General features: G+C 43.6%; 1 protein-coding gene across 3 annotated transcripts in view; it reads left to right on the plus strand.

Annotated features, from left to right (window-relative positions):
• The window catches only part of LOC125036500 (single-minded homolog 1-like), a 112,979-nt gene that overhangs the window by 59,091 nt on the left and 41,388 nt on the right, over positions 1-12,500 (plus strand). For 2 of the 3 annotated variants that reach the window (XM_047629136.1, XM_047629137.1), the window contains exons 2-3: positions 3,954-4,135; positions 12,037-12,116. In XM_047629136.1, the coding sequence (XP_047485092.1) occupies positions 3,954-4,135; positions 12,037-12,116 (262 nt within the window). The remainder of the gene's footprint in view (positions 1-3,953; positions 4,136-12,036; positions 12,117-12,500) is intronic. The other variant, XM_047629138.1, reaches the window with a different exon arrangement.

The following is a 12,500-nucleotide window of genomic DNA, read 5'->3' on the forward strand; positions in this document are numbered from 1 at the left end:
ATCATCACCATTCTTAATTCTATGCAGGAGTACCACCGATATTCCGGCAATGGATATTCCGGCACCTCTTTTAATCCGGACACGAGCTGCGTAATGAAGTAGCCAAGATGAATATCACTGAATGGTCATGAGGCGAGATCTCTTCGTCCGGCAAACCTTATAATCCGGCACGTCAATTCGTTTCCGGAAAATCGGTGTTGCGTTTTTGACGGTAATTCTAAGAATGGTTAAACATTTCCGATAAAGATAATGATAGTTACAATACTGGTCACTGTTTTTATCATTACTGTTTTTTTTATGATTATCTATATGGTTAATACCATTGCAACTTCTACTCAGATGTGAAAAGGAAAAGAGAGAGAACGAAAAAAAGAAGAGGAAGAACAAGAGCAAGAACAAGAACAAGGAGGAAGAAAAGAGGAAGAAGAAAGAGAAAAACAAGAAAGAGAAGAAAAACAAGGAAGAAGGAGAAGAAGAAGAAAAGAAAAAAAGAAAAAAAGAAAAAGGAAAGCAAAATAAGAACAAAGAGAAAAACACAAACAAAAAAGAAAAGAAAATGAAAGCAAAAGAAAGAATGAAAGAAGGAGAAGGAGAGAAGAAAGGTGGAGAACGGAAGAAGAAGAGCGAAAGAAGAAGAGCGAAGGAAGAAGAACGGAAGAGGAAGAGCGAAAGAAGAAGAGCGAAAGAAGAAGAGCGAAGGAGGGAGAGTGAAGGGCGGAGGAAATCCGGGCGCGCGCGCGCGGCGGCGGCGCAGGACACGACGGCCGCCGTAAACGGCCTCAGTTCCTTTTGGATCTCATCTCACGATTCCTGATTTAATCTGATTACAACGCTGTTTATATCGCCATTTCCCTGTTTACTTGCTTGTTTGTTGGTTTTGATTTCTCTTCCGTCTTTCTCAATCGTTTTCTCTTCTTTCTTTGGTTTTGTTTTCTGTCTCTCCGTATCTATCCCTCCCTCCCTCCTTTCCGACTCTACTTCCTTCCCTCTGTCCTTCCCTCCTTCTCTTTCTCCTCCTCCCTCCATCTGCCTCTTATCTTTCCTCCTCCCTCCCTCCTTCCTTCCTTCCTCCTCACATTCCTCTCTCCCTTTCCCTCGCTCCCATCTAACCTCCCTCTATCCCTCTCCTTTCTACTGTTTTTCCTCTCCCTTCCTTCCCCTCTCCCCCCCCTTCCCTCTCTCCCTCCTTCCCTCCCTTCCACCCTTCCCTCCTTCCCTCCCACACTCCCTCTCCCCTCCCTCTCTCCCTACCACCTTCCCTTTCTCCCCCTCTTCCTCTCTCCTCCCTCCCTCCCTCCCACTCTTCCTCTCCCCTCCCTCCCTCCCTCCCCCTCTTCCTCTCCCCTCTCTCCCTACCCTCCCTCCTTCCATCCCTTTCCATCCTCCCTCCCTCCCACCCTCCCTTCCTCCCACTCTTCCTCTCCCCTCCCTCCCTACCCTCCCTCCTTCCCTCCCTTTCCATCCTCCCTCCCTCCCACCCTCCCTCCCTCCCTCCCTCCCTCTCTAAGACTCTTAAAAATCTCCTTCAAAATCGCCCCAAGACGCACAGCATCCTCCGAGGCGAGATGAAGGGAAAGGAGAGGGAAGAGGCTGGTGCTCGTGATCTGCGCATTGACGTAATCTCGACAGGAAGGCTGGCGGCACGAACGAGATTTCTCATTTTATGTATTTATTTGTCTATGATTTATGTTTATTTATTTATTTATTTGTTTATTTGTGAGGTTGCTGTAAATTATGTGGTTGTTGTTGTTGTTGTAGTTGTTGTGGCTGAAGTGGTTTATACTTTCGTTGTTGTTGTAGGTGGAGTGGTTGTTGTTGTTTTTGTTTTCACTTGAGGGGTTGTTGTTGTTGTTGTCGCTCTCTGTTGTTGAATGGTGGTGGTGATGCTGTTGTTGTCGGAGTTGTTATTGCTGCTGTTTTTGTTGGAGATTTTGTTGGAGTTTTTGTTAGTGTTGAGGGAATATCTTTGTTGTTATTACTATCGTTATTGTTATCATATTAACATTATTATGACTATTACTATTATCATTATCATTATTATTTTTATCATTATTATTTTTATCATTATTATTATTATAACCATTATTATTATCATTATCACTGATTCGTTACTATTGTTGTTAATATTATGATTATTATCATTATTTCAGTTTCATTATTAACATCAATAATGTTATTCTATTGTTGCTAACTATTACTGCTGTTACTAGGTACCACAAGTATTTCCGTTAATAAAAGGATTTTTTATCATCACTATCATCATCATCGCCTTTAAAATGGAGAATCCCTCCGCAAAATCGATGGTTCTGATGAAATACTAGGCTTAATGATAATCATGGTAATAATAATGAAAACAGTAAGTATTTGTCATTCTCGATCTTTCTCTGTCTCAACCTTCCATCTCTCTCTCCTTTCTTGAATGTGTTACACAAACTCAAAACTCAAAATAAATTTTATTCTCTAAATATTTTCTTATTTTCCCTCACTGAGAAAAACTCGAAAATCTCAAAACTTCTCTACACTCTCACATACATATACATACAAATGTATATAACACACACGCACACACACACACACACACACACACACACACACACACACACACACACACACACACACATATATATATATGTATATATATACACATATACATACATATGTATATATATATATATCTATATATATATCACTATTTATATAATTTTCTCACACTCACGCCCCTTTTTTCTATTTCTCATTATCATTTTTCTTTTCTTTTTGATTTTCTCGTCCATTTTCCTGGAAACGGATTCGAGACGGAGCGGGAGGGGGAAGGGGGGGAGGGGGGGAGGGGGAGGGCGTGGCACAGCATCCGAACTCATCTCACTCGTCTCACAGACTCATCAAAGACCCATTTCGAGAGGGACTGGTTAGGGAGAGAAGGAGGAGGGAGGGGGGAAGGGGGGAAGGGGGGAAGGGGGGGAGAGGAGGAGGGGGGGAGGGGGAAAGGGGGGAAGGGGGGGAGGAGGAGGGGGGAGGGGGAAAGGGGGGAGAGGAGGAGGGGGGAGAGGGGGAGGGGGAAAGGGGGGAAGAGGGGGAGAGGGGAAGGGGGGGAGGGGGGAAGGAGAGGAGAAGAAAAAACGAAATTGGGATACAAAAAAAAAAAAAGAAAAAAAAAGAGAGAGAAGAAAAAGAATTAAAACACAAAGGTGTTTAGAAGGAAAAGAAGATTTATCTTTTGTTAGGGAGAGATTTTTTTTTTCATTTTTTTTTTTTTGTCCAAAGTCTCAAAGTTAAGGAGTTTGTGATGAATAGCGACCTTTCAGGGAAAAAAAGAAGAACAAGATGTATTAGGAAAATGCTTTTGGAAAGAAAAGATGGAATGAAGTGGGTACTGGAGACAAAATAATTAACTGTTGTGTGTACGCCTGTATGCCTGTATGTATGTATGCATGTATGTATGTATGTATGTGTGTGTGTGTGTGTGTGTATGTATGTATGTATGTATGTATGTATGTATGTATGCATGCATGTGTATGTATGTATGTATGTATGTATGTATGTATGTATGTATGTATACACGTATCTACAGTATATATGTGGGTATATAAGTAAAGGAGTGTGTGCGTCTATCCGCATGTATACATATGTATATACCGTACTCATCCAAGTACGAAGATATATACCCTATAACCCATAAGCAGAACATATCACAAGTAATATATATCTCTCTCTATATATATATCTATATATATGTATATATATACATATATATGTATATATATAATATAGTATAATATAATATAATATAATATAATATAATATAATACTATACACAATGCAGTAATATTAACACGTACCCCTCCTTCCCCCTCAATTTCGAGGGAACAAAGTCTAAACAATAAGTATAAGTAATATATATAATACCATACACTATAGGATGATGTTAACGCGTGCCCCTCCCTCTCCCCTAGCTTCGAGGGCACCAAGTCCACCAAGGGCGCCTCCAAGATGCGCCGCGACCTCCTTAACTCGGAGATCAGTCAGCTGCGGGACCTCCTGCCGCTGCCGGCGTCCACGCGCCAGAGGCTGTCGCAGCTGCAGCTCATGGCCCTCGTCTGCGTCTACGTCAGGAAGAGCAACTACTTCCAGCAAGGTAGAGACGGGGGCTGGGCGGGTCCTGCAGGAGGGGCGAGGGCCTGGCGAGGGGCGCTGGCGGCGGGACAGCGCCGTCTCCTCGCTCTTGCATTTTAGCATTGCTCTTCTTGCTATCATCATTATCATAATCATTATCATTATTATTAAAATCATTATAATTATTATTACTATTATTACTATTATTATTATTATTATTATTATTATTATTATTATTATTATTATTATTACTATTATTATCATTATCATTATAATCATTATTATTATTATTATTTTATTATTATTATTATTATTATTATTACTATCACCATCATTATTATTATTATCATTACTATTATTGTTATTATTGTTATTATCGTTATCATCATTGTTGTTATTATTATTATTACTATCATTATCATCATTATTATTATCATCATTATTTTTTTTATCATTATTACTATTATTCTTATTATCATAATTACTATTGTTATAATTATCATTATTATTATTGCTATAATTTTTGTCATTATCATCATTAATATCATCGTCATCATAATCAACAGCACTTTCATTATTATCACCATGCTTACCGTCATCATCATCATTATCATTCTTATTAACATCCTCTTCATTGCTTTTACTAGTTTTATCAGTATCATCTTTAATTCTTTTGTCATTTTTCATATCATTACTAAAACGCTGATTTGTATTTTTGAATTATATTTCTTGTGTAAAATAACAGGATACTTTTTAATTACCGAATATGACAGGAAAGGATTCTGATTCTATTAACAGGGGATTAATACTAGTAATATAAAAAATAATGATGTCGATATTATTTATCAACATTAACAAAGGAAAGAAGATAAAAGGGAATGGTTGAATATTAAAATATAATAATAGTCATAGAAATGATCTCAGAGCCAAAACAAAAGAGCATCACCGCTTGAAACCATCGCCATTCATAACCTTATAAAATGGTGAGGATATAATTTTCATGAGAACTATATAAACACAGCCAGAAACCGTTGCAGTCACAATACAGTGTCACCATCACCACCACACACCACGGCGACCTCTATCACAAAATCGCCATCACCACCACACACCACAGCGACTCCTATCAAGACCGCTGTGAAACATCACCATCACCACACGTAGCACAGTGACTCCATCATCACCACTATACGAGTCACAGAATACCATTACTACTAATATTCATCATCACCACCACTCTACCGCCATCACCATACCACACAAACCACAACGACCCCTATCACCATCATTATGCATCACTATTACCACCACACGATAGCGACCCAAATATCCAACACTTCATAACATCACCATCAATCACCACCAACCTACATCACCACCACTTCACAACACCACCTTCACAACCACATTACGCAAATCACCATCACACCGCTTCACAACACCATTAGAGGGATACCAACCACTATCAACATCATCACCACCACTTCACAACCACACCACACCACCATCACCACACCACAGCGACCCCTTCACCACACACACAGTGACTCTACACAATAGTCATTAACATTCCTTGGTGCTCCTGACGCGGGGTCAGAGGTCAAGTTCGTGGTCACCCAGCGCCGCTCAGGGGACCGGGACGAAATACTGGGACGGGAGCAGGAACCGGGATGGGTTACTGGGACGCCGCTGGAGCGAAATACTGGGACGGTTTGTACTGGGGTGTTTGTTTAGTAAAAAGGGGTTACTGGGACGAGATATTGGGGTAAAATATTGAGACCGGGGGCTAGATCGAGGTACTGGGATAGGTTACCGGGACGAAACACTGACACCGCTTGGACTAGAATGAAATACTGAGACCGCGTGCTAGGAGGAGGAACTGGGATGGTGCTGGGCGGGGGGTGGGGGGGATATTGAAACCGGGTCCGAGAAAAAAAGGAACTGGGATAGAAATGCGTTAATGGTCTACTGGGATAGGGTACTGGGATGCGTTTCCAAAACGGGTTAATTGCTGAGACGAAATACTAGGACAGATGAGGTACCAAGAGACCGGGAGGGTGAGAGGCGTCTGGTACTGTTCAATGGTTATGCAAGTAGATAGAATGGATATATATATATATATATATATATATATATATATATATATATATGTGTGTATATACACACACACACCACTCTGAGAGAGAGAGAGAGATGCTTAATAGAGAGGAGGAGGTGGAGTAGGTGGATAGAGGTAGATAATAATAATAATAACACACACACACACACACACACACACACACACACACACACACACACACACACACACACACACACACACACACACACACATATATATATATATATACATATATATATATATATATATATATATATATATATATAGGCACACACATACAAACACACACACACACACACACACACACACACACACACACACACACACAAAACCATTCACAAAAATAATCAGCAATTTTGGAATTCATCAGAACCAAAGCCCACGCGGACACAGATAATGGAGTGCTGTTTTAAAAATCACGGAGAATGTTTTTTTGAATAGGCAGAGGTAAAGATAAGGCAGATAAGGCAGATTGTGTACATCGCGCCATGAATTGTGATCTTAAAACGGGATTTCCGAATTTCTTTGACCTTAAGACAAGGAAGGAGGAGGGAAGGGAAGAAAGGATAGATAGGATAGAAGAGGAGAGCGTGAAGTGGAATAGGGTGATATGGAATAGAATAGAATGAATAAGATGAAATAAAGGGGGAAAGAAGAGAAAGTGTATATAGGATTAAAACGGAATAGAAGAAAAAAAGTAAAATAAAGATGATATGAAATAGAAAGGAATAATAGAAAGAAGAGAGAAGAGAAGGAAAGAAAAGATAAATAGAATAGAAGAGGAGAAAAAAGAAAGATATAATAGAATAAGGAAGAGTAAAGTAGAGGAGGATGACATGAAATAAAATAATATGAATAAAAGAAAAGAAAACGGCAAAAGAGAATGGATGAATAAAATAGAATAGGAAAGGAATAGGAAGAGGAAAAGAACAGAAAAGAAAAGAAAAGAAAGAAAAAAAATAAAGAAAGAAAGAAAAGAAAGAAAGAAATGAAAGAAAGAAAGAAAAAAGAAAAATAATGAAAGATAAAGAAAGAAAAAGAAAGAAAAAGAAAGAAAAAGAAAGAAAAAGAAAGAAAAAGAAAGAAAAAGAAAGAAAAAGACCGAAATCGGCAGCCAAGGGGAAGGCTTTTCCTCAGGGCTGTCACTCTCACATAAAACAGATTGTGAGGCAAAGAGGGTTATTTAAGGCCGTGGTTGCCTCATTACACTACTGTGTGTGACATCTCTCTCTCTCCCTCCCTCTCTCTCCTTTTCTCTCTCTCTCTCCTTCTCTCTCTCTCTCCTTTTCTCTCTATCTCCTTTTCTCTCTCTCTCTCTCTCTCTCTCTCTCTCTCTCTCTCTCTCTCTCTCTTTCTCAACCTCTCTCTCTCTCTCTCTCTCTCTCTCTCTCTCTCTCTCTCTCTCTCTCTCTCTCTCTCTCTCTCTCTCTCTCTCTCTCTCTCTCTCTCTCTCTCTCTCTCTCTCTCTCTCTCGGTGAAATCAGGCGTGCAGCTCCCGCAGTCTTATGGGCGTTGATTTAAATAGGCGGACATAAGTCTATATTGCCATGAGCTGAGAGAGAGAGAGAGAGAGAGAGAGAGAGAGAGAGAGAGAGAGAGAGAGAGAGAGAGAGAGAGAGAGAGAGAGAGAGAGAGAGAGAGAGAGAGAGAGAGAGAGAGAGAGAGAGAGAGAGAGAGAGAGAGAGAGAGAGAGAGAGGAGGAGGAGGAGGAGGAAGAGGAGAAGAAGAAGAAGAAGAAGAAGAGAGAGAGAGAGAGAGAGAGAGAGAGAGAGAGAGAGAGAGAGCGAGAGAGAGAGAGAGAGAGAGAGAGAGAGAGAGAGAGAGAGAGAGAGAGAGAGAGAGAGAGAGAGAGAGAGAGAGAGAGAGATAGATAGAGAGAGAGAGAGAGAGAGAGAGAGAGAGGAGGAAGAGGAGGAGGAGAAGGAGGAGGAGGAGGAGGAGGAGGAGGAGGAGGAGGAGGAGGAGGAGAAGAAGAAGTTGCATATGCATTGCCAACCCGCCTCCCATAACGCGAGGCAGGAGCGACAGAAGAGCCTCCCTGAATATCGAATTAAACCCAAGATTCGATACAAACACGAGATCCACATCAGGAATTCACATCGAGAAGCCGACTGCAGCGTCTTTCGAGCCTCTCCCTTGCTGCTCCCTTCTGTAAATAAGTGGATGGAGTGAAATGTGATGAAAATGTAGATGCGGTGTGAAGAAGGGAATAGGTTAAGGGAAAGAGGTGATAAGTTAAAGGAAGAAAGGGGTGGCTGGCTTGGTTGTTCAATAGGTAGATGGATAGATAGATGGGTAGATAGTTAAGTACATATACATACAGACAGGTATGCAAATAGACAGTCTTCTAAAGATAATCCATAAGAAAGATGCACGAAAAGAAAACGCAAAGATAGAACGAGAAAGAGAAAGGGAGAGAGAAAGATAGATAGATAGATAGATAGATAAATAGAAAGATTTATAGATAGATGGACAGATAGATAGATAGATAGATAGATAGCTAGATAAAGAGAGAGAGATAGGAGGGAGGGAGGGAGGGAGGAAGGGAGAACAAAAGAGAGAGAAGGATAGATAGATAGATAGATAGATAGATATATATAGAGAGGGAGAGAGAAATATAAAAGAAACAAGAAAAGAAAGAAACCTCGTCATGCGAGTTCCATCTTCTCCTTCTCTCCTCCACCTCCTTCTCCCTGTCTTCTCTCTCCCAGAATTTTCTCCCTTCTCCTTATTCCCTCTTCTCCCTCCCTACATCCTCACCCTCCACCCTCTTCCTCCCTTCTCTATCCATTCTCTTCCCTCTCTTTCCCTCCCTCCCTCCATCCATCTCTCTATCCTTTCCCCCTCCTCTCCTCTCCTCCCTCCTTTCACACTCTCCCTCCTTCCCTCCCTCCTTTCACCCTCTCCTTCCCTCCCATCCTCCCTCCTTTTAGCCTCTTCCTCCCTCTATCCTTTCACCCTCTCCCTCCCTCCCATCCTCCCTCCTTTCACCCTCTTCCTACCTCCAACCCCCACCCACCCTATGCACAAACGCCCCGACCTCCGTGCCCGCTTATTCACTACTTTGTACCACGCTTCGGTAGCGCTTCCAGCCTCAACAATGGCCCTCCTGCCTCACACCTCACACCTCACACCTCACACCTTATCCTGCCTCATACCTGGCTACTGATAGGTTACGCCCCGAGCCAGCATCTCTTATCTGAGCTATTAGCGTAGTCTGGGGCCGGTTCTTACTCGGCGGTAAAGCACACACACTCGCGGGGACGGGGAGGGAGGGAGGGAGGGAGGGTGAAGACGGGAGATGGAGGGAGGGAGGGAGGAGGAGGAGGAGGAGGAGGAGGAGGAGAGGGTTAAAGGTAGCGGGAGGAAGAAGGATGGGAGGGAGAGGAGGGTGGGAGAGGGAGGAAGGAGTGAGAGAGGGAGGATGGGAGAGGGGGGAAAGGGAGAAGGAGCGTGGGAGGAAGATGGGGAGAAAATGAGAAAGGAATAAAGACGGCGGGAGAGGGAGGAAGGGAGGGAGTAAGAAAAGGAGATGAGAGAGGGAGAAGAAGGGAGGAAGAGAAGGATGCAGGGAGGGAAAAAGGGAGAAGGGGAGATGAAAGGGGAGGAAGTGAAGGAGGGAAGGCAGGAGAGAGAGAGTAAGAAAGGAGGAGAAGGAAGAAGAGATGGTGAAGAAGGGAGAGATAAAGGCAAAATATAAGGATGGGAAGGAGTGAGAGAAAGAGATAGAAGGAAAAGGAAGCAAGAGAAAGAGAGATGGAAAGGGAGAGAGGCCGTGGATGGATTCTCTCCACTTTCTTCTTCTTTTCCTTGCTTCTTTCCCCCTTCCTATTCTTAATAATTTGTTCCACTCTCTCTCTCTGTTCCTCTATCTCTCCCTTCCCCTTCCCCTCCATCTCTCACTCCTTCTCTTTCTCTCTCTCCCTCCCTCTCCTCCTCCCTCCCTTCTCCCCTCCACTCCCCGTCCTTCCATCCCTCTTTCCCTCCTTTCTTCCCTCCCTCCCACCCTCCCTCCCTTCCTCCCTCCTTCCCACCCTCCACTCGCTATCGCACTTTCATCCCCCGGCCTCTTCCCCGTCTTCCTTTTGGGTCGATACTTATGACGCTCCCGGTCGATTCGGACAAGTGGATTAGGCTATAGAATATTGATCAATCATGACCACCGACGCCGTGCGCTTGGTATCGGGATGCTGCGTGGGAGAAGGGAGTTGGGGTGGGGGGAGGGGGAGGGGGTAGAAGGGGGGAGTTGGGGAAGTGATGGGAGAGGGGAGGGCGGGGAGAAGGGAAGGGAGGAGGAGGGGGAGGGAAGGGGGAAGGGGGAGAGGGAGGGAGGAGGAGGGAAGGGAGGAGGAGGGGGAAGGAAAGAGGAGGGGGAAGAGGTAGGGAAGGGAGGAAGTGAAAGGGGAGGGGGAAGGGAAGGGGAGAAGGGAATGGGGGAGGGAAGGGAGGGGTAAGGGTAAAAGGGAGGGAATGGGAAAGGGAGGGATGTTTGCGCGTAGGATGGGGAGATGAGGAGGGGGTGGGAGGAGAGGGAAAGGGAGGGGGACAGATGTTTGTGTGGAGTGCCGAGGGTGTGTATGGGGAAGTGGGGAGATGGGAGGGGGTGGGGGGAGGTTAGAGGTGAGGGGATGTTTGTGTGGGAAAGGGAGGGGAAAGGGAGGGGAAAGGGAGGGGAGGAAGAGAGGAATTATGAGTAGTGGAAAAGAGAGAAGCGAATATTTGCAGGGAAGGGAAAGAAAGGGAAAGGGAGAGCCGAAAGCGAGAGCGAGGTGGAGAAATGGAGGGAGTGTGTGGTAGAAAAGTGGAGGGAAGGGAAGGCCCGAGAGAGTGTAGGGAAGGGAAGTGGAGAGAGTGGAACGTGTGTGGGGAAGGGACAAGAATGAGTGCGTGCGTGTGTGTGTGATTGCTTTTCGGAAGAGGCCATAATGAAAACGATAATAAAATGAAATAAAAAAAACAGCAATGTTAATAAACAAAAACATAACAAATAAATGATTACCGTTACTTACATCTACAGCAACTTTATATATCTGATTATAATTATCACTATTGCTGGTGTTATTTTCATTGTTGTTACCTTTATTTCTTTAACTGTACTATCATTAACATCATTTATTTCGATCGTAAGAACACTTATAATCATAATTGTTATTGTTATTATTGCCGTCATCATTAGTGAAATCATCATTATCACCGTTATTATCTTTCCTACTATTATGATGATAAAAATTACCATTGTCATTACCGTCGTCATAATCATCATTACCACCATTATATTAATTCTTATCATCACCATCATTGGTATTACCAATATCATTATCACAATAATGATAATGATGATAATAATAACAGTATTGATAATATCTGTTACAATTATAATTATCACTATCACTATTAGTGGTACTATTATTATTATTTTCATTGTTGCTATTGGTATAATTGCCATTATCATTGTTATTATTACTATCATTATTGCTATAAATATCATCATCGTCATCATCACACTCCTCCTCCTCATCCTGCTCCTGCAACTGCTCCTCCCCTTCCTCCTCCTCCTCCTCCTCCTCATCCTCCTCCTCCTCCTCCTTCTCCTCCTCTCCTCCTCCTCCTCCTCCTCCTTCTCCTCCTCTCCTCCTCCTCCTCCTCCTCCTCCTCCTCCTCCTCCTCCTCCCCCTCCTCCTCCTCCTCCTCCTCTTCCTCCTCCTCCTCTTCCTCCTCCTCACCATCATCATCACCATCCACCCGATTAAAAAAAGCGACAAAGGCCCACGAATCTACAGCAGGTGAAAACTCTTCTAAAACAGATTTCTCCCTCTTCTCTCCCTCAGCCATGAAGCACACGCCCGCCAGCCGAGCGGAGGCGCCCAATCTGGAGTTCCTGAAGGTGAGTTCTTTGGGCTGAGGGCGTTCGGAGGGAGGGAGGTGGAGGAGGAGGAGGGCGTATGGGATGGAGGAGGAGGAGGAGGAGGGCGTGTGGGATAGAGGAGGAGGAAAATATAAAAATGAAGGAGGAAAAGGAGGAGGAGGAGAGGGAGGGGGAGGAAGATTGGGAGGGGGAAGAAACAAGGGAGGAGGAGGAAGAGGTTTTGTGGAATGGAGGTAAAGGAGGAAGAGGAGAAGATGAAGTGGGGGGGGGGGGAGGAGGAGGAGGAGGAATAACCCAACAAAAGCTAGAAAACTCTCTCCGGACTCTGATCCCGAACGACCTGGCATGGTGGCTCAGTCGCGTTGTACAATTCCATTATTGAAATCGACTCGATGTTGTGAA

This window comes from Penaeus chinensis, chromosome 21 (genome assembly GCF_019202785.1).
Source record: "Penaeus chinensis breed Huanghai No. 1 chromosome 21, ASM1920278v2, whole genome shotgun sequence".
Classification (NCBI taxonomy): domain Eukaryota; kingdom Metazoa; phylum Arthropoda; class Malacostraca; order Decapoda; family Penaeidae; genus Penaeus; species Penaeus chinensis.